Source organism: Meles meles, chromosome 19, assembly GCF_922984935.1.
Source record: "Meles meles chromosome 19, mMelMel3.1 paternal haplotype, whole genome shotgun sequence".
Taxonomy (NCBI): Eukaryota; Metazoa; Chordata; class Mammalia; order Carnivora; family Mustelidae; genus Meles; species Meles meles.
In genome coordinates this window covers 27,161,151-27,181,960 of record NC_060084.1, presented here as the reverse complement: position 1 = coordinate 27,181,960, position 20,810 = coordinate 27,161,151, and the positions used below count along the sequence as shown (strand labels likewise).

The 20,810-nt window shown below is 56.8% G+C and overlaps 1 protein-coding gene across 2 annotated transcripts in view; it reads left to right on the top strand.

The window, feature by feature from the left end:
* The first annotated feature begins 1,621 nt into the window (after window positions 1-1,621).
* The window catches only part of SLC12A3 (solute carrier family 12 member 3), a 36,362-nt gene continuing 17,173 nt past the window's right edge, over window positions 1,622-20,810 (top strand). For both annotated transcript variants that reach the window (XM_045989133.1, XM_045989131.1), the window contains exons 1-18: window positions 1,622-1,913; window positions 2,354-2,500; window positions 3,837-3,912; window positions 4,614-4,709; window positions 5,010-5,149; window positions 5,501-5,611; window positions 6,555-6,666; window positions 6,866-6,996; window positions 11,273-11,357; window positions 12,471-12,625; window positions 12,902-13,009; window positions 13,489-13,612; window positions 15,310-15,411; window positions 16,211-16,366; window positions 17,490-17,589; window positions 18,299-18,410; window positions 18,833-18,973; window positions 19,973-20,079. In XM_045989133.1, the coding sequence (XP_045845089.1) occupies window positions 1,641-1,913; window positions 2,354-2,500; window positions 3,837-3,912; window positions 4,614-4,709; window positions 5,010-5,149; window positions 5,501-5,611; window positions 6,555-6,666; window positions 6,866-6,996; window positions 11,273-11,357; window positions 12,471-12,625; window positions 12,902-13,009; window positions 13,489-13,612; window positions 15,310-15,411; window positions 16,211-16,366; window positions 17,490-17,589; window positions 18,299-18,410; window positions 18,833-18,973; window positions 19,973-20,079 (2,276 nt within the window). In that variant the 5' untranslated portion in view covers window positions 1,622-1,640. The remainder of the gene's footprint in view (window positions 1,914-2,353; window positions 2,501-3,836; window positions 3,913-4,613; window positions 4,710-5,009; window positions 5,150-5,500; window positions 5,612-6,554; window positions 6,667-6,865; window positions 6,997-11,272; window positions 11,358-12,470; window positions 12,626-12,901; window positions 13,010-13,488; window positions 13,613-15,309; window positions 15,412-16,210; window positions 16,367-17,489; window positions 17,590-18,298; window positions 18,411-18,832; window positions 18,974-19,972; window positions 20,080-20,810) is intronic.

The following is a 20,810-nucleotide window of genomic DNA, read 5'->3' as shown; positions in this document are numbered from 1 at the left end:
AGGTATAAAGACTTGTCCACAATTGCGTGGGACTCTTGGCCCCAGTTCAAGCACCGTCATCTTGGCAGGTGACTCCATAACACGGTTTGCTACTCCAACACAGTCCAGGCATCTCCACCTGCCTCCTTCTACCTGGCCTACAGTTGGGCACACCTGTCCTGGGCTCCTCTGGACCAGAGCATGAGGGGACAGGCAGGCCCCTCTGTAAGTTCTCAGTCAACTAAGGCTGACTTACTGTTGGAGGTCATGGAGTCCAGAGAACTCTAGGCATCTCGGAGAGCCCAAGTCTGAGAGGCAGGGCAGAGAGGGAGAGAAAGCATGTCCCTCCATGTCCCTCCTGAGAACGGCTGGCACATGAGCATAAGCCAAGCTCAGTGGCCTGGAGCTGGCCATGGCCTCCAGCCATCCCCAGCCTCCGGAGAAATGACTCATCCTTCAAGACAGGCTTCTGTCCCATCCCTGCAGTTCCCACCCTGCCCCTCCTCCAGGGGTGTCTCTCCCATTGCTGCCCTCACTGCACAGCTGGGCTGGGCTGTTTCCACGTCCTGGCCCCCATGCTCTCAGCAGCACCGTGAGTGCTCGCTCGCCTTCCCCCAGGTGGCACAGCAGGGGCCCTCCCCAGTAACTCAGCTCTGCTGACGACCTTCAGGTTTCAACTTGGATTTCAACCCCCACCGCTGTAATAGCTCAGGTGCCTCTGGTGACCAAAGGGCTCCCCCACCAGCCCTGCCCCCCCATGCATTCAAGGGGTGGCTCAGGGAGGCCTCAGAGCCTCAGGGGTGGCCAAACAGACAGGGGCCTCTGTCTGGGCTGGCCTGGGGGAGCACTGTCTCCTTGGGCTCTGTAACCAGTATCCTGGAGGCAGACCTGAGTGTGTGGGCTGGGGACCCAGTCACCCTGTGGGCCACTGACCAGTGACAAACCCCAGGGACTCAGCAGTCCATGGGGGGTGGGGGGTGGTGTGTGACAGATTGCAGTTGGCACATGCTCAACTCTGGTCTGGGGGTGCTTGCCTGTGATGGTTTCTACTCTCTGAGATGCCTTTGGAAGGGCAGGCACCCCTGGGAGTCAGAGATCTAAGTAAGAGAGACGAACCTGTTATATACATGTGTGTATCTTTTTGAAAGTCCTACCATTCATCTAGTCACAAAGACTAAGTACCTAAAAAATAAAACTAAATACCAGATACCAAAATGAGAGGTTTTGGAACCTGCCAAGGGTGGGACCTCAGGTCATTAGGCTGTCCCTAGGGCCCCTCATAGGACTTCTAAGTGTCCCCTCTGGCGAGCACTCCTTCCTGGGGTCCTGCAGATATCTTCTGCTCTCAGACTTGGAAGAACCCCCTTTCCCCCCAGGGACCCAAAGCTAGGGCATGTTTCCCCGTTTCCTGCTCTGTGTCTGGCGCTGGCCCAGCCCAGCCCTCGTGGTCCCAGGCAGGGCTGCTATCTCAGCGATCAAATGGTGGGCAGGGCAGCAGGGGGCACGTGCTCTGCCTCCCGCTCTGTCCAGGGACCCCGCTCGCCAGCCGTGGGCGGTTTGGACCAAACTCCCTGCCTCCTCCCTGCTGTGGGCCCAGCCTATAAAGCCACCCAGCATGTCCCCGCCGACCCTGGCCCCCGCGCCTGCCGCCCAGAGCCGCAATGGCAGAGCTGCCGGCGTCCGAGATGCCGGGGGACCCCGCGCTATGCAGTGGGCGCTTCACCATCAGCACGCTGCTGGGGGGTGAGGAGCCCCCGCCGCCCGCCGCCTACGACAGCAGCCACCTGACCCACGGCAGCACGTTCTACATGCGCACCTTTGGCTACAACACTATCGATGTAGTCCCGGCCTATGAGCACTATGCCAACAGCGCCCTGCCCGGGGAGCCCCGAAAGGTCCGGCCCACGCTGGCCGATCTGCACTCCTTTCTCAAGGTAAGCACCAACTCAAGGACTGGCCACTTTCCTGCTGTGTGACCTTGACCCACATACCTCACTTCTCCGGATCTTGGCTCCATCACCCGGACCATGGGGGCACACGGGTGTCTTCTTTGTGGGTTGGGACGCCTGCATGAAATGCGGGCGCGGAAGCTATAAAGCTCCGGACACATGTAGTAATGTTTTTATGCAGTCGTTGACCACCTAATCAAAGAATCTTGGCCTCCCAGGGACATAATGAGCTTCCCGACAGTGGAAGGGCACAAACGGAGGCTGCGCGCACCTGAAACATAGGGAGGTGGGAATGTGGAAGGTCTGCCGCGCAGGGAAGGCTCACCGCGTTTGCTGTGGGGGAGGCTGGACTCTGCAGGGTGGAAGACAGGGAGCTGGATGGTCATGACCCCTGCCAGTCTGACCTGTGGCTTCTGGACTCCCAGCAGGAAGGCAGCCACCTGCACGCCCTGGCCTTTGACAGCCGGCCCAGCCATGAGATGACCGACGGGCTGGTGGAAGACGAGGCAGGCACCAGCAGCGAGAAGAACCCTGGGGAGCCTGTGCGCTTTGGCTGGGTCAAGGGGGTGATGGTGAGTTGAGTGTGGGTGGGATGCCCCAGAATGGAAGTGGGGAGGGAGAGCTCCATCCAGGCGCAGCTCTGACTCTCAGGTCTTAAGGGCCAGGGTAGACCCAAGGCCCAGCCTGGGTCTGTCTCCCCATGGGCAGAGTGACTTCCAATTTTCCCTGGTTTTGTGCTTCTCAACTCCCATTTGCTCCCCAGATTGATACCTTGCCCTGGGAAAGATCTCTGGTTACTCACTTGTCCTGTGGCATTTGACAAGTTATTTAACTTGTCTGTGCCTCAGTTTCTTCACCTGTGAAACAATAAGCATTATGAATTAATAGACCTGAACGGTTTGTATCAGGACCTACTTTGGGATTATTAGAAGAAACTGTTTTCATCTACAGCCACGGGGGGGCAGCACTAAACACACAAATCCACAAGCCTGTTTTTTGTCATTCTCAATGATGGGAAAGAGGAGGTTTCCTGTAGTGTACAGCACCAGTGAGTCTTCAAACAGCAAAAACTTAATGAACTTGGCTTTGGAAGGCTTTGTGCGACTTTTCAGAGGGGATCGGATGAGAGTCAGAAGGCTTTGGTCCTGCTCTGAGAGGACAGTGGGTGGATTGTGCGGTAGAGGGAGGCCTGGGTTTTGACCTTTCTCTGCCAACTGCCTGCTGGCTGTGCCTCCATCTGGGGAGTAGGCATCTTCCTCCTGGGCTGTGGGGTCAGAGCCTGGCGTGGCCCCATTCAGTATCTCGGAGCATAGAGAGGGCCTTAGAAGTCTCCCTGCCTTGGAAATGCCCCATGCTCCTGCCCCACCCCAAGAACTCGGCTGGGGCCAAAAACCACATCAACACCCCCACCTCCCTGGAATTCAGTCTCAGCTCTAGCCTCTGGCTTTGCTTTAAATTTGGAAGCTGAAGTCACAGCAACCCAAGTGCTGTTTCTGCTTGTATGTGGGGCACTGTCTTAGCCGGTATTTGCCGAGCTCCTCCCAGAAGCCGGGCCATAGGGTGACAGCTGGCCACAGGGGCCATGGCTGGGGCTGTCAGACACAGGACCCTGGGCTTGGAGACGGGTGAGGTGTGATGATGCTTGCAGCCCATTCTCAGACCCCAGTGGGAGGGCAGAAAAGTGGGGAGGGGCAGGTGAATCTCTAGGTACCCCTCCTCTCCCTGCTCCACAGAACTAGGGGGCCATGGAAGTAGGACCGCAGTGAAGTGAGTAGAGCCACGGACGGACCCAGGTGTCCTCTAGGCCAACGTGCCCGATCCCACGCCATGACTGGGGACAGGGACGTGTATGTTTGGGTGTGGGGTATCGGCCCACCCCGGTGGCTTCCAACTCTTCTCTCTTCCCAGATCCGTTGCATGCTCAACATCTGGGGTGTGATCCTCTACCTGCGGCTCCCCTGGATTACAGCCCAGGCGGGCATTGGTGAGTGCCGCCTCTTGGGGGGAAGGGCAGGCTGTACCCGAGACCTGATCCTCCTGGGCCTTCATCCTGAACTTGGGCTGGCAAGACCCCAGGCTTCTGTGGTGACAGATGTCAGGGAAGTGTGGCAGAGCAATCTAGACATGGAATCATCAGGCCTGAGGCCTCTCCCTGGCTCTCTTTGCCCTCAGTAGGTCGCTTAACCTCCCTATTGCCCAGCATCCAGGTTAGGAAACTGGGTTCTGGACAGACACCAACGTTAGAGGGTAGTTCTGATGTTGTGTGACCCTGGACAAGTTTCTTAACCTCTCTGAGCCTCGGTTCCCTCATCAGTCAAATGGCGCTGATGACTGTCCCTACCTGACAGACCTATTGTGGGGTTTCTATGATGTCTGTAACAGCACAGGATTTGGCACCCAAAGGTGTTCCTCGAGTGGTGATTAATTTTTAGTGCTGAAGGAGGGTGCCTTCCCTTCCATACCTAATGATCCTTTTTATAGTGACTCCACAGCTCCCTGGCTGTTCAGAATATACCAGGAGGGACACAGAGACCCACTTCTCACATGAGAAAACCGAGGTTCGGGGAAAGGAGGTGACTTAGGTTGCATGGTGAACCAGTCGGCTGACTCAGCTTCCTCACATGGTCCCTCACCTGGGAAGCACCCGGCTGTTTCTATGGTGATCACCTCTCCCTCATCCCACAGTCCTGACCTGGATCATCATCCTGCTGTCGGTCACCGTGACCTCCATCACCGGCCTCTCCATCTCGGCCATCTCCACCAACGGCAAGGTCAAGTCAGGTGGGCCCCACCCCATCCCCAAGGCCCTCCCCTTTCCTATTGCTCCCCCAGTCTTTACCTTGGGAATGCTTCTCTGAGCCACTCCCTCACCCCATCCCCACCAAAACGGAGATGCCCCAGGCTGCTCCCTCTGATTCTAGGTGAAGACTTTGGGCCCCCACGGACGGCCTCGGTTATCCCCTGTGCTGTGGGCCATGGGGGTCCCATGGTTACCCTTTCCCAGGCCCAGCTTCTGCCTGCCCCAAGCCCGCCCCAGCCAGCTGTCTCCTGGTTTCACGGTCCCCGCTCTGTCCCCTATAGGTGGCACCTACTTTCTCATCTCCCGGAGCCTTGGCCCAGAGCTAGGGGGCTCCATTGGCCTCATTTTTGCTTTTGCCAATGCCGTGGGTGTGGCCATGCACACCGTGGGCTTCGCAGAGACCGTGCGGGACCTGCTCCAGGTGAAGCCAGAGGGAGCCCGGGCAGCCTAACTCGCTCTCCCCCGCCCCGTCTGGGTCAGTTTTATCTGTCAGGGACCACGGCCACGGACTGACCACTGGGGGTGTCCGTAATGATCTCTTCAAATAAAGGCCATTCCCAGACATCCCCCTCAGGGGTATGTGTTGCCTTTAGGGCTGACCTGTCTAGGCTGACACAGCTCTGCAGGGGGTGCCTGTTGGCACGGGAGGGGTTTGTATTTCTGTTTTGCTATGAGGGGGCCCCCATACTTGAGGTGAATCAAAGTTGGAGGAGTCGGGGGGGTGGGGTGTTGAGAGGGCAGCGTGCAGCCTGGCCTGTGTCCTCCTGCCCAGGAGTATGGCACGCCCATCGTGGACCCCATCAATGACATCCGCATCATCGGTGTCGTCACCGTCACTGTGCTGCTGGCCATCTCCCTGGCTGGCATGGAGTGGGAGTCCAAGGTGAGGAGGGGAGGTTGGGAGTGGTCCATTGGAGAAGCGGGAGTCGTGGGGCCTGGGTCCCGGGCCTGGTTCTCCCTCTTCTCGGTGTATTAGCTAGGCTTCTGGCTTTGTGGTTTTGACAGACAGATCTAAAGCACAGGGCCTTGAGTGAGAGTCATGTATTTGTGTCTCCTGTAACGTGCAGATGTGTGTGGCTTGCAGGGCTCAGACATCAGACCGTTTCTATCCTGTGGCCTCTCCGTCCCTGGGCGTGGCCTCCATGCACCTGCTCCACGGCGGCCATGGTCCAGTCAGCAGGGAGGGAATGGGGCCTTTTCCTTTTCCTTTCCGGGCACTGCCCAGAAGCTGTGCATATTACTCTGTGTACATCCCATCAGCCAGAACTCGGTCTCGTGACCACAGCTAAGCTCAGCAGGGCAGGGAGGAGTGTCCTCGTGTGAACCTGTACCCAACCAAAATTCAGAGGCTTGGCACTGTGGAAGGAGGGCAGAAGAACTATGGGCCACTGGTGGGCAGGCTTGGCAGATCTGGCCCCCGACCCCTGCCCCCGCCTCACCTCTCTCCCCCTTCCTCTGGCCTCCAGCTCCACTGGCCTCCATCCTGGCTGAGTGTCCCCAGCTTGTGCCCCTGATCATTCTGCATCTCGCTCCTCAGCCTCCTTTAGAACCCTAGAAGACACCTTCATAGGCTCTGCTAATGTAGTCCCCCCCACAGTCCCCATCACACCCTCGTTTGTCTTCTAGAGTCGTGTTCCATGTTTATCAGCAAGACAAGAGCCTTGCTATACCGCCAGCTCCCAGAACGGGTCATGCAGCATGAATGAATGAATGAATGAATGAATGAATGAAAGAGGGAGGGAGGGACCCTGGACAGGTTCTGTCCTGCTGGGGCTCCCTGAGCAGGGGAGACCGGGTCATCTGACTTCTAGGGTCCTTTATTCCAGGCCCAGGTGCTCTTCTTCCTTGTCATCATGGTGTCCTTTGCCAACTACTTGGTGGGGACGCTGATTCCCCCGTCGGAGGACAAGGCTTCCAAAGGCTTCTTCAGCTACCGGGGTACGTGCAGGTTGGGGCCCCTGCCCATGGCTCTGGGGACAGGTACACTCTGCCCACCAATCTGCCCCATTCCGTGGGCACCGGGAGGATGGGAGCCCCCAATTCTCAGGACCAGAAGCTACCAGAAAGGGGGAGCCTCCTCCCTGCCAGGCTGGGTCCAGCCTTCTAGGTGGCCCTGATTCAGGCTTTGGTCTTCCAGCGGACATTTTTGTCCAGAACTTGGTGCCCGACTGGCGGGGCGTGGACGGCAGCTTCTTCGGGATGTTCTCCATCTTCTTCCCTTCGGCCACGGGCATCCTGGCAGGAGCCAACATCTCCGGGGACCTCAAGGTGAGCATAATGCCTGCCCTCCTGCCTCCTGGCCCTGTCGTACCAGGATCTCCCCGGGCCACTGAAGTTGGGCACTGAGACGGCGGGGTCCAAACCAACTCCGTTCACCCCACTCAATTCTGAGGTTGTTGATTGACACAACTCTGCTATAGGCCTGGAGGACCCCCTAAAACGGGCGGGTCTCCTCCCTGGTTCCCGGGACTCTCAGCCTAAGGGGGAAGACTGAGCCAGCTTGACCTTCCAAAGCTGGTTCATGCATGTCTTTGCTGGACTGGCATCCTCCCAGGGCTCTCCGCTGTCTTGGTGCAGGCCACATCTGCTTAAAGTTCGAGGCTCCGGCCCACCATTCCTGTGTCCCCTGCCCCCACCCTGAGGATCAGCTGCTTTCCCTGTGTTGCCCGTCCTGCCTCTGTGTCTTGGTCTCTGCTGTCTCCCTGGGATGTCCGACCTTTGTTTCTTTACCTTGAGAAGTTCTGTTCCTCTTTCAGACAACACCTCTACCCTTAAACCTCTCCCAGCCCTCGGTCAGAGTGTGGCTCCCCTAGCCTAATGACGCCAGACCATTTATGTATCTCTTCCCCCTTCTGGTTCTCTTTATCTGGAGAACTGAGGCCTGCCTCTATGTCCCCATTCCCAGCTAAGTGTCAGCCACATGGTAGGTGCTCAGTACACGTTTGTTGAGTGAGTAGTGGTGAAACGTATTGACTGGAAACTTCAGAGCGGGAATACAGGTGCTAGAAGGTGTGGAAGGAGAGACGCATGTTGACAGGGGCTCCAGCAAAACTGGGTGGAGGTGGGCCGGGGCCGGGGCTTTGAAAGCTGAGGAGGCTGGTGGTGTCTTTGCCAGGGCAGGATCAAGGAGACAGATGGGGTGCCAGTGGGGTGAATGGTGAGAACCTGGATCGGTGCTGGGAACCCTTCCCCCCCAGCCTCCAGTCCCACCCAAAAGGTGCTCTTTGATGCATTTTCTTAAATGAATGAAGAATGGTGCCTTGGAGACTGTCTCCACCCCACCTGGCTCTAACCGGGGGTGCCCAGGTGGTACACAGCATGACCAGGAAACCAGAGAGTGACCGTGTTTACCTGGCTCCTCTCCCTTCTCTGGGGAGTGAACAGCAGAGGCCTGGGCTACCTGCCTGCCCGGAGGTCCCTGCAGAGGTCAGTCTTGTGCTCAGACAGTCCAGGTCCCCTACCAGCGCTCTGACAGATCATCGTAGCCTAGACGTTTACCCAGATGCTTTGTCCAGCCTCTCCGGTTACCAACCGGCACGGTATGCAGGCGTCAGGGCTAGGCAGCTGTCCCAGAGCTGGGGAGTGGGGAGGAAGGGTGAACCTTGGCTCTGTCCTAAGTGCCCTCAAGCCCTCCAGGGCCCCTTTCCTCCTGGATCCAGCCCTCACCGCGTTCTGTGAGACCGAGCGTCCTCAGTACAGGAGTAGCTCTCATTCATGGAGACTTCATGCAAGTCCCTTTAAACTTCTCTGGGCTTAGCTTTCCCAAATGTAAGAGGGGATCTGGAGCACCCCTCCCGCTTCCCAGAGCAGGGACTAAGGATTCCATGTGCTGATTTATGTGACGTGCTTCCAACAGTGTCCAGCACAGAGGAAGTACGGAGAAGCACTGGTTGTCAAGGTCACGGTCATTTTTCCCATGTGGCTGCCGGGGGCCTCGTTCTTTACAAACATGATCCTCGGCGAGGGGCAGCTGTGAGGGCTCGTCACTCCCACGTCAGAGAGGAGAAGATCAAGCTCAGAGAGGGCTGGGCATTGCCTGGGGCCACACACCCACAGGTGGCAGAGAGGCTGGAAAAAAGAGGCCTCAACTTCAGCATGAACTTATCGTCCATGAATAGTTTTTGAGCACCTGCTTTGTGCCCGTGTCTTGTGGATGCGCAGGAAACAAAACACAAAGACACAAATTCCAGCCCTTAGGCAGCTGACATTCTGGTGAGAAAGACAACCAGCCCCTCAATCAGTGACGTTCCCCAACCCCTTAGCACTCGCGGAGCAATCTCATGACCATCGCCCCGTGCTATGGCCAGGGAAAGCTTTACTAGCTTAATTTTCTGCCAGGGAGTCTGAGGCTCAGATTCAAGGGACTTCCTAGTGACTGCCTGCTATCGTCCCAGGGCACATCCCAGGGCACAACACAGTCCCTGCTCCTACCTGCTCACATTTATGGGTCCTTCCTGTGGGCTGCGTTGATTCTCATCTCACAGATTGGGGTTGGGGCATCACTGAGGCTCAGAGAGGTTAAGGAGCTTGTCCCAGCTCACATAGCCTGGAGGAGAGGCTGGGATGTGGACCCACACGTGTCTGACTTGCGGCCAGGCTCAGAGATTTGGGGCCGAAATGTAGGGGCCGGATGGAGGTCTGGTGTAGCCATCTCCCGGGACCTTTTTAACAAATGACCACAAATGCTGTGGCTTAAAACAACAGACATTTATTCTTGCTCGGTTCTGGAAGCCAAAGTCCAGAATGAAGGTGTCGAGGGCCATGCTCCCCGTAAAGGCTCTCTGGGAGACTCCTCCTCTCCTCTCCCAGTTTCTGGCGGCTCCAACAGTTCTTCCTGTTCCTTGCCTTGGATCTGTGTCTCTGTAGTCCCAGCCACTGTCTTCCCACTGCCTCCTTCCCTCTGTGTGTCCTTGCCTCTTCTTACAGGAACACCCATTGCTGGATTTAGGACCTCAGCTTAACTAATTACATTTTGCAAAGACCCTATTGCCAAATAAGATCATATTCTGAGGTTCTGGGTGAACACAAATTTCGGGGGACACCACCCAACCCGCTAGAGGTGGGACGGGAAGTTGACCCGGCCGGTTGGCCTAGAGACCAGGGACTCTGTGTGTTTGACCTGGTCGAGCCATCCTGGTGCCCCCAGCAGGGCTGGAAGGGCCCCCACAGCTGAGACCTCAGCGGACTTGGAAACTCCAGAGCCCTCAGCCCCCCTCCAGCTCTGCACCTCTGCTTTCACTTTGCTCTGCCCTACCCGTCCCTCCCTCCCAGCCCCCGGCCCTCAGAGCCACCCCAGTCGTCCCCTCCACGAGGAGGCCTTCTGTGGTTCCTGCCGTGTTGCTCTCCACTCCCACTCCTTGTTCTCCAGCACACTTCAGTCTGCTCTGAGACTGCCCCATGTCGGCAGGATCCTGCCCGTACCTCCCTCCCTGGGGCCTCCAGGGTGGGGGCCAGCGCTTGGTCATTCACTGACCGACCATCAGCTCCAGCTTGGGCTCCTAAGTGTCTGCGGCAGAGACCTGGGTTGTGGCCAGCCTTGTTTGGACCCGCCTGTAACACTGAACAACGTCATGGTCCCTCCAAGCTCTGTCACTTGTGGTTCTACCGGCCACCTATGCAGAATGGCCCAGGAAAAGCTGGGGAGGTGCACAAGTTTGCTTCCCAGTGCCCACGTGACCTCCCCCGGGGGTTGGGGTCTACGCCTAGGGGAGAACCTGCTGGAAAAATCCCAGCCTGTGTTACTCTTCCCCGGGACCAGCCCCCAGGGGCCTGAGGCTGTCGACCTCGGTGTGGTGGGAGCGAGCCACCCCTGGTTCAGCCAGCTGGGCCCTCCGCACAGCTTCCTGGGCTCAGTTTCCCCACCAGTGGGGTGGCGATACTCTGGCCACTTTAGAGGAAGTTATACCTGAGGAAGAGTCTGGACGAGTGGAACACGTGATGTGTGCATGTGAAGATTCGGAATTTCTGCTAGGAAAATGCCAGGGGAGAGCCCTCCCTCGGCGGGGAGGGAGTTTGGGGTTTGTCTGTGGATTAACTGCTGTGGGAGCTCACAGACCAGTTGGCGCAGGATGGTGATGAACCCGCAGCCCCAGGTCCTGGACTGGGAGCTGGTTGTGAATTAAGTCACTTAGCCAGCATCCCTGTGAGGCTGGAGGGGCTGATGAATAAAAGAGCATGTCCACCACCCAGCCGGTCACCTGGAAGCTGGCTCCAGATCCCTGCCCCCCACACTTCAGCACCCCCAGAGCCCGTGTTGGCCGGTGTCTTGGGAACCGGGCATGGAGCTGGTTAGAGCTTCTCTCCATGCCTCCGGCTCCCAGGGCCTGGGTGTGTTCTCAGCCCCATGATCTTGCTTGGGTCCCATCCTGCCCTGCAGGTGGCAATCGTAAGGGTCCTTCCTCCTGGGGCCCTGGGGAAGGGGGCTCTGAGAGGGAGCCGGGTCGGGGGTCACTGGCCCTCCCCCGGCCTCAGATAAGGCAGGGCCTGGCAGGAAGCCCAGTGGCTGCTTGATGCCTTCCCTCCCTCCCTGCTCCTCCTCCCCCAGGACCCTGCTGTAGCCATCCCCAAGGGAACGCTCATGGCCATTTTCTGGACCACTGTCTCCTACCTGGCCATCTCGGCCACCATCGGTGAGTAGCTGCCTGGGACCACTGGAAGGGTCTCAGGGCACTTAGCTGTCTAGCAGGGAGAGCTGGGCCAGGAGGACTTGGCTGCCTCAAAGAGTGGAATCTCAAACCTTATCTGGGGGGGGGGGGCTAGTGGTGGTGACCAAAACATCTTCAAGGGAGGTGGTAGTTTGTGGTGAGGGTTGGGTCAGACCAGGCTCTTCTGGTCGGTCCCTTCACAACCTGAACTTACAGTTGCAAGGATGGGAAATGCTCAGGGCAAATTATAGTCTGACCCAATGACTAATAATAATGATGATGACGATGGTGGTGGTGGTAGATGATACCAGCCGCAGACTCAGCCATAAGCCCAGCTCTTTACGTGCCCATCACATTTAATCCGGGCACTGCCATGCCCACCATGTATGTAACAGAGGAGAAAACCAGGGCTCAGAGAGGTTAAGTGACCTGCCCAAGCTCACACAGCCACCAAGTGGTGGAGGCAAGCTTTGAACCCAGGCCTGGGCCATTGACACTTGCCTCTCGCTGAGGTCCTCACGGTGCTCCCATTAACCATCTTGTGAAGTAGGCTGTTCACAGATGGCCAAGGGACATGGCCCAGGGTGCAGCCAGTCTGACCTCTTTTTTTTAGATATTTTATTTATTTATTTGACAGACAGAGATCACAAGTAGGCAGAGAGGCAGGCAGAGAGAGAGAGGAGGAAGCAGGCTCCCTGCTGAGCAGAGAGCCCGATGCGGGGCTTGATCCTAGGACCCTGGGATCATGACCTGAGCTGAAGACAGCGGCTTAACCCACTGAGCCACCCAGGCGCCCCTGGCCTCTATTTTAAGGAGGACGCGGGGACCTTAACAGGCCACTTCATGTTGCTGGGCTTCTGTAGAAGGACAATGACAACAAAGGCAATGGTGATGCTTTCTTCCCGGAGTTGTTTACGGTCCTTCGCTCCTGCATTTGCTATTTGTATTTGCCGTTACTGTTATTATTATTATTTATGATTATATGCTGAAGGGGGAGCTGGCCCCTCTGTAGAAGCAGCCGGTGTCTGGGGGTGGGAGGAGAGGAGGGAGGAGGGAAGGGAAGAAGGGAGGCTTCCCCAGGCCCTGCTCCCTCTTCAGGCTCCTGCGTAGTTCGCGATGCCTCCGGGGTCCTAAATGACACGGTAACCCCCGGCTCGGGCGCCTGCGAGGGGCTGGCCTGCGGCTACGGCTGGAACTTCACCGAGTGCACCCAACAGCACAACTGCCACTATGGCCTCATCAACTACTACCAGGTACACGTGGGCTCTTCCGGGCAGTCTGCCCCAGACCGAGGCTGGAACAGGCTGGGACAGATGTGGTTTGGGGGGCTGGGCCCCAGGCTTGGAGGAAAGAGGTTCAGGCTCAGGTGGGGGCCCCTGGGCCCAGCCCCTGCCTCGGTGGGCCCCGGGATCCCCAGGTGTGGGGTGTGGACTCTGAGGCCTCAGAACCTAGCCCCTGCCTGCAGTGGGGTCTGGGGTGCCCTGCGCAGGGGCTCCACCACGAGAGGCCTGGACCCTGTGTCCCTGCAGACCATGAGCATGGTGTCTGGCTTTGCGCCCTTGATCACGGCTGGCATTTTTGGGGCCACCCTCTCCTCTGCCCTGGCCTGCCTCGTCTCTGCTGCCAAAGTCTTCCAGGTGAGGCTGCAGAATCGGTCTGGTGGGAGGTTCTGGGAGGCCCAGGGACAAGGGTCCCTGGGCAACTGCTGCAAAGGTCTCAGGGTGTCATGGGACAGAGACCGTCTAGACTGAAGGCAAAAGGGGGCTCGCGACCAACTCATGCAGGAAGCAGCCCCTTCCCATGGTGTGGTTTGAACTGCACCAGCATCTCCCACCCCTGAGTCTCCCTGGTGCAGCCTGGCACCCTGTCAGCAATTCCGCCCGCCCTGTTGCACCCTGACCCATCCACCCCCTCTCACCTTGCCCTTGTGCTCCCTCCCTGGTGAGGTCCCCACCAGGCAAGGAGATGAGTCCCATTCAAGAGACAGCAACCAGGATCCAGATTAGGGGAAGTGCCTGGCTGAGGTGGAGAGAGTAAGCAGAGCCTGGGGGTCGGGGGCAGCAGGGGAGGGGAGGGGGGCCCGGCCCGGGATGCGCCCGCCTTCCTGTGCCCACAGTGCCTGTGTGAGGACCAGCTGTACCCACTGATCGGCTTCTTCGGGAAGGGCTACGGCAAGAACAAGGAGCCGGTGCGCGGCTATCTGCTGGCCTACGCCATCGCTGTGGCCTTCATCATCATCGGTGAGAGGCTGGCAGGTGCAGGGGCTTGTGGGTGCTCCTCTCCCCACTGCTCACCTTGGCGCCCAGTGCCCGGCCAGCCCTGGCAGCCAGGGGACACTCGGTGACTAGCCCTTGAGTGAGTGAGGCTGGTCATGGGGCCCCGCCTCTCCCCCACCTCCGGACAGGTGGTTCCCACACCGTGCCAACCTGGTGGGGCGGACCATTCTATGTCAGAAGGGACCTTGGCTTCTCTTGCTGATTCTGTATTCCTGTGGCCTGGCAAGATCCCCCCATCCCCATCCCCACCCCCCCACCCCCAGTCCCCAGGTCTGAATTAGTCCCCAGGACAACTCTGGAGCACAGAAGAGCTCTTGGGAGCGGATACAGACAGCTGGATCAATAGTTCTGTCCCTGTATGAACTCCACAACCTCACCTCCCAGACCTTGAGCTTCCAGACCCCCTTGGACTTCACGGTAGAGGATGCCCCAGGGGAGAGATCCCAGGCAACCAGTTAGTTAGCTTGGTTTTCTATCCTCGCTTTGCCATATGCCAGCTGTGTTACCTTGGACAGATCATTTTGCCTCGGTTTCTTTGTCTGCAGAATGGGAGCAATAGTGCTTAGCAGGGGCGTCACAGGTGGGCACAAAGAGACTTGTGCTCACACGCGCGCACACACACACACACACGCACGTGCATTGTATTCATAGATGCACACACACCCCAGTGCTTCCTGGTTTACTTAGCCAACAAGGCAGAACTTGCTAGGAGAAAGGTGGCCACACCAAGCCAGGGCAGTGGCTGTGCTATGGCTCCCTGTGCAGGAGCTGGCTGCTGGTGGTCCCGTGGCCCTGCTGTAGCTGAATCCTTGTGGTTCATGCAAGCATCAGCAATCATGAGGCTTCCCCTTCCAGTCTACTCTCCGCCACTTAAGGGAGGCTTTCTGGACACTGGGTACTCCTGGATCCTGAACCAGATGAAGAGACAACAGGGCCACCCCCAGGGGATGGAAACCTCTAGTCCGGCCTGGTGTCTCCAGAGACACCCCTGCTTCCTGCTCGTCCTGCAGTCTTCCCCAACTCCGATTTCATGTCCTTTGATCTGAGTGGGTCTGACTACAGTTCAGACAGAGAACCACCATCTTGGACACTCTGGGGCGGGTTCTTGTGACAATTCAAGGGAATCATGCTCAGAAGTCTTGGGAGAGAAGAGGGGCCTGTCTTGTTTGGGGATTTCCCCAGAGGCAGGCCCCTGGAGCAAGAAAACATGCCAAAGTTTGTCTGGGTGTGTCAGGGGCAGTGGTGGCCGAGTGAGACAGAGAAGGGAGAGACCCGGTTCTTGAGTGGGTTTTCACTGTGGGTGGAACTGTGTGTGTCCTAAGAGTTTCAGATTAAAGAAGACATGGGTCTTGGGTCACATTGTAAAATATATTTCTTACTGTAATTTGTGGTTGCAAGAAAAGTATGACAGCTACTGTCCTTGGTTCTCTCATAGTATCTCCCATTTCTCTCCATCCTGTTAAGAGACGGCCTTTTACAGTAAACAATACATCGGCCCTTTGTTTCACAAAATGATGGGCCCATTTCACAGATGGGAAGGTTGAGACGCACTGAGCCTCTGGTGCCTGTCTGGAATCCCCTAACTGCGAGGGAGGGCGTCAGGCAGCTCCCTGGCAGGTTGCCCAACAGACTGTCCTCTCTCCCCCGCTGGGTCGCTGCAGCTGAGCTCAACACCATTGCCCCCATCATCTCCAATTTCTTCCTGTGCTCCTACGCCCTCATCAACTTCAGCTGTTTCCACGCGTCCATCACCAACTCGCCTGGTGAGCAGCCCCCTCACCCCTCTGTGGGAGGAGGCACGGGGGGGTGGGGGCAGGGGTCGGGGAGGGGCGGGCACACCAAGGTCACCTCTCAAATCGAAACCAGTTCAAGGGACCACTCAAGTCATAATAATAATAGCAGCTCTCATCTCTCAAGACCGTGCGCTGTACGCCGAACACGGATTCGTACACTGTTTACAGGATGCAGAGATTTCTCTAGTGCCCTCCTCCACCAAATTTACAGAAGTCAAGAATCTGGCTCCCCAGAAAAGGAAGTGAATTACCCAAAGTCCCAGGTTGTTGCAGGTTGCCCTTTGCACAACTCCAGGGCTGTTGCTCATATACGTCATTGACTTGTATGTTTATTCTGGAAAATTTCTGGCAGGTGGCAGTAAAGTATCCCGAGAAAGGCTTTTTCTGATTATCCCCAAATCGCCAGTGGGCTGGCCGCCAGGCCACATTTTCCTCAGCCCAGGGACCGTGGTCCCCCACAGTTGTGCCACGGGGCAGCCGTCACTGGCGGTGGCCCTGGCATGGAGCCAGGCAGGATCACACCCTTCCCTGCCCTCTTTCCCCCGTGACTCCGTGCTGACATGGCCATATTTGGATGCCTCCTCCTTGGTGTAGCCTGTCCACTTGGCCAAATGACAGCCAAGGCGGGTGTGCGGTCTTCCCCAGAGCCTCCGGCCCCGCCCCTGGAGACCCAGCACGGGGCCGGGTGGGCATGGCTGGCAGGAACAGGGTGGTGCTGGCCCAGGAGGAAGCTCCGGAGCGTGCCCACCAACCTGCGTCCTCTGACCAGGGTGGCGACCCTCGTTCCGATACTACAGCAAGTGGGCAGCGCTGTTCGGGGCGGTCATCTCCGTGGTCATCATGTTCCTTCTCACCTGGTGGGCTGCTCTCATTGCCATCGGCGTCGTCCTCTTCCTCCTGCTCTACGTGATCTACAAGAAGCCAGGTGTGCAGTCTCACATTGCCCAGGGCCTCTGGCTCCCCTTCTCCCCGCTGAGGGCACCCAGCCAGCCATCCTGCCCTTCAGCTCAGCTAGAAGGCCTGCGTCAGGCTCTGTGCTCTCAAGGGCCCTGTTCTGAGCCTCCAGCCTCATCCTTTCTGGTGGGGTGAGGAGACTGTGGGAACGTGCTTGCTCAGAGCCCACACCTCTACTTCTGGACCATAACCCCCTCAACCGTGGCACCCAGGACCCTGGAATTGCCTGCCCAGGGCCATCTTCTTGAAGTGACCGGGGACATCTAGACCTAGGGGTGGCCAGGAGCTGGCTCACCAAAGGGCAGGTAGACACAGCGTGGTGTCTATATGCACACAAGCAAGGACTCCCGGGTGACAGTGATCTGGGGACAAGATGGAGAACCCCAGGAAAGCCTAGAATTCTAAATTTGTACCTAGCCTTCCAGGTTATTGTCTGTTTGTCAAGGGAGGTGAATATTTTGCACAGTTTGATCTTTGTATTTTTTTTTTTTTTAAAGATTTTATTTGTCAGAGAGAGAGCACAAGCGGGAGAACGGCAGGCAGAGGGAGAAGCAGAAAGCAGACCTCCTGCTGAGCAGGGAGCCCCATGTAGGACTCTATCCGAGGACCCTGGGTTCATGACCTGAGCAAAGGCAGATGCTTAAGAGACTGAGCCACCCACGCATCCCCAGAGCTAAATGCTTTGTAGTGTAACTTATAAATATGTAGCCATATGTTATGTGCAAACATTAGGAAGAGATCTGCAGACTGTCCACCCACCAGACAGCCCAGCTCCCACGGTGCCTGATTCCTAAAGAAGGTCAACATTCCCTCCCTCGGTACAGCTGGTTTCTCCTGGGGATTTCTAAAGTTTTGATTTTGATTCTTAAAAAAAGATTTTATTTATTTGGAAGAGAGAGAGAGAGAGAGAGTATGAGAGGGGAGAGGGTCAGAGGGAGAAGCAGACTCCCCACTGAGCAGGGAGCCCGAGGTGGGACTTGATCCTGGGACTCCAGGAGCGTGACCTAAGCTGAAGGCAGTTGCTTAACCAGCTGAGCCACCCAGGTGCCCCTCTCCTGGGGATTTCTAATCTTGTGCTCACCCCCCACGCTCAGAGGTGAACTGGGGCTCGTCGGTGCAGGCCGGCTCCTACAACCTGGCCCTGAGCTACTCGGTGGGCCTCAACGAGGTGGAGGACCACATCAAGAACTACCGGTGAGCGCAGCCATGCCCAGGCCACCTGTCACCTGCCCCAGGCAGACCCGGGGTGGGGTCCACCCAGGCTCAGAGAGGAGCGCTGCCCCTCGGCGAGGGGCCTGGGTTGCCATTGCTTGGTGGGGACCAAGCACTTCTAGTGACCTCTCTGTGTCTGAGTTTTCACAGCAGAGTATGTTGTTCGAGACGCAAAGGGCTATCCAAGGATGATCTGGTGTTGTAGTCCCCATCACAGTCATCTGTGAGGCTGACCATGACGAACCTCTCCTACGCAAGGAGAGTTGTGTGTCCGGGACTCCTTCCCACCAGGTGGTAACGCCAGCAGTCAGCCATATGTATTTGTGTTGTATTGCTGCTCAAAGTGCCTTACAACACCTTATCACAGCCCTCTGAGGCCTATGACATTACTAACCCTAGTGGCTGACGAGAACACGGACGCACAGAGAGGTTAAGTCACTGGCCCGAGGTCACACAGCTGGTGAGTGACCAATTTTGTTTGGCTCCAACTGAGTCTGACAGTGGCCCTGGACCATGAGCCTTGGCTGCCTCTTCATTCAGAAGCTGAGTCCCCCACCCACCCATGTAGCACAGGGATCTTGTAAATGATGTGCCCCCCCAGCCTTTATTCTCCCCGCCATCTGCGATTTGCGCCCAGATCCCCGTGGGCTCTATGCAGATGGCTCATGCCCTTTTCCCTTCCCCTTCTCAGTCCCCAGTGCCTTGTGCTCACGGGGCCCCCCAACTTCCGCCCGGCCCTGGTCGACTTTGTGGGCACCTTCACCCGGAACCTCAGCCTGATGGTCTGTGGCCACGTGCTCATCGTGAGTGGCCCCTGTAGTTGGGGAGGGGCCCACTTAGAGGAGCCCCTGGGCATGAAGTCCACACTTGGACAGGGGGTGGGAGGGAGATGTGACTGTGAGGAGGATTGGGGGACAGAGGAACTATGGAGCAAGCAGAGCCCACCAGACCGTGCTGTGGACCTGGTTCTCTCCTCTCCCATGTCCCCATCACTGGCTTCTCCCCACTGCCCTTGCCTGCTCTTGCCTGCTCCCTCCATCTTCCTTCCCCCACCATCCTCCTCCCTCCTCCTCCTCTTTCCTTCCCCTAACTCCATAGGGGAAAGTGGGTACCTCTGGGTGAGGCTGAGTCCCTGGGGCAGCCTCCAGGGAGGAGAGGGGCTGCATCTCATTAAGGCCAGAGGGAGAAAGCAGTTCCCGATGTCCCCTGTCCCCACCACCCACAGGGACCCCGCAAACAGAGGATGCCTGAGCTCCGGCTCATTGCCAACGGGCACACCAAGTGGCTGAACAAGAGGAGGATCAAGGCCTTCTACTCAGATGTCATCGCCGAGGACCTCCGGAGTGGTGTTCAGATTCTCATGCAGGTGCCGCGGGTTCAGGGCTTCCCACAGGACTCAATACTTTGTGTGACAACCTGGAAGGCAGGACGTCCCGAGAAGCTAGTTGAAGCTCCCTTTGCTGCAACGGGAGTGCCTGCCTTTCTTGTCTCCCCAGATATGCTGACTCAGGGCGCTTTCTCACGGTGCCGAAGGGCCTATGAGAAACTGAGCTGGAAGCCTGTGGGGCCCCTGTGGTCTTGAGCAATTCTTGTTTTCCTTTCTTCTTTCTTTCTTTTTTAAAAAATATAATTTACAGACAACAAAGTGAGAAATATTAAGTGTATAGCCTGATAAATATTTATGTATGCAGATACACACAGTGGTGTGAAGCCACCACTCAGATCAAGTTCTAGAACATTCTACCGGGCAATTCATTTCCCTGCTCAGTTTTCTCAGCTGTAGAATGGGATGCATAGATAAAATAACAGTTGTTAATCCTGAGCCAGCACATCAGAGTCCTTTCTAATAATTCTAAATATTTCTCATTTAAAAGAAGAGAACATACAGGGTCTTCTTTGGGGCGTATGAAAGTGTTCTGAGAGTAGATAGAAGTGATGGTTGTACAACATTGTGACTAAACTAAATTCTACTGAAGTGTATGCCCTGTAAAATGGTTAATTTTGTATTATATGAATTTCACTTCAAAAAGGTTTGTAATATTTTTAAGCATTAAAAAAAGAAGTATAAAAGATGTAGAGGTAAGATGACCTGGGGATACTCTAAAGCTGGTGTCCAAATTCAAGTCCCTTGAGATGAGAAATAATTTGCTAGAGAAGTGGAAGTGGGTTAATCCAGAGCTAAAGGGACGATGCGGTCATTGTAGCTTCACCTCTCTCCTGGGTGTGTCCAGGCGGGCAGGACCCTGACTGGTGGGATGTGATTCCTGAGTCCTTGCCACATGAGAGAGCCCCACCGTGGTCACAGAACAGAGCCGCTGTGGGGCACGAGACCTGGCCCCTCACCTGCTCCAAACACTCTTTGCAGGCCGCAGGTCTCGGGAGAATGAAGCCCAATATTCTAGTGGTTGGGTTCAAGAAGAACTGGCAGTCGGCTCACCCGGCCACGGTGGAAGACTACATCGGCATCCTGCAGTGAGTGAGGGCATGAGGGAGGCAGGGCCTGGGGTCAGCTAATTTGGGCTTTTGGTGTTTCTGGGCCTTGGGAAGCAGGGCGGATGCAGTGGAAGTTATAAGAAGCTGATTCAAAGTTGAGGAGGAAACAGACCTACTGAGGGCTCGCCACTCTGACCTCTGGGCCCTGGGCACCAAGCTGGGCAGGGAACAGACAGGGAACACAGAGAAGGAGAATAGGTGAGAGACAGTAGGGAGCAGTGGGGACTGTGGTAAACTGCCATGAGCAGCAACTATTGGGCTCCAGCCAGTTGTGCCCAGGCAGAAATGTGGACCCAGTGTTGCCAAAGCTTCTGGTTTCTTAGAGGAGCCAAAAAGGTGGGTTTTCAGGTGAAAACCTTGGACTATAGAAGACGTGCTAAGAGCCAACCCTTGAGCTGTGAGGTGGTGCCACCCAGCAAGAAGTGAAACCAGAACTCCCAGGAGGCAGTGGTGTGGGGAACGGGACCATGAGGAGAAAGTCCCTGGGGACTCTGGGCTGAACTCCAAACCTTTTCTCCTTTGGCTCCTCCTGGGCAACCTCCAGAAAATGTCTGCCTGAGTTGCTTTTCTGTGTTGACGTGCTATAGAGAAGCCGTGCGCAGTAGCGTTTAAAGAACAAAGGCTGGGGGGCCTGGGTGTCTCGGTCAATTGAGCATTCGACTCTTGATTTCAGCTCAGGTCATGATCTCGGGGTCCTGGGATCGAGCCCT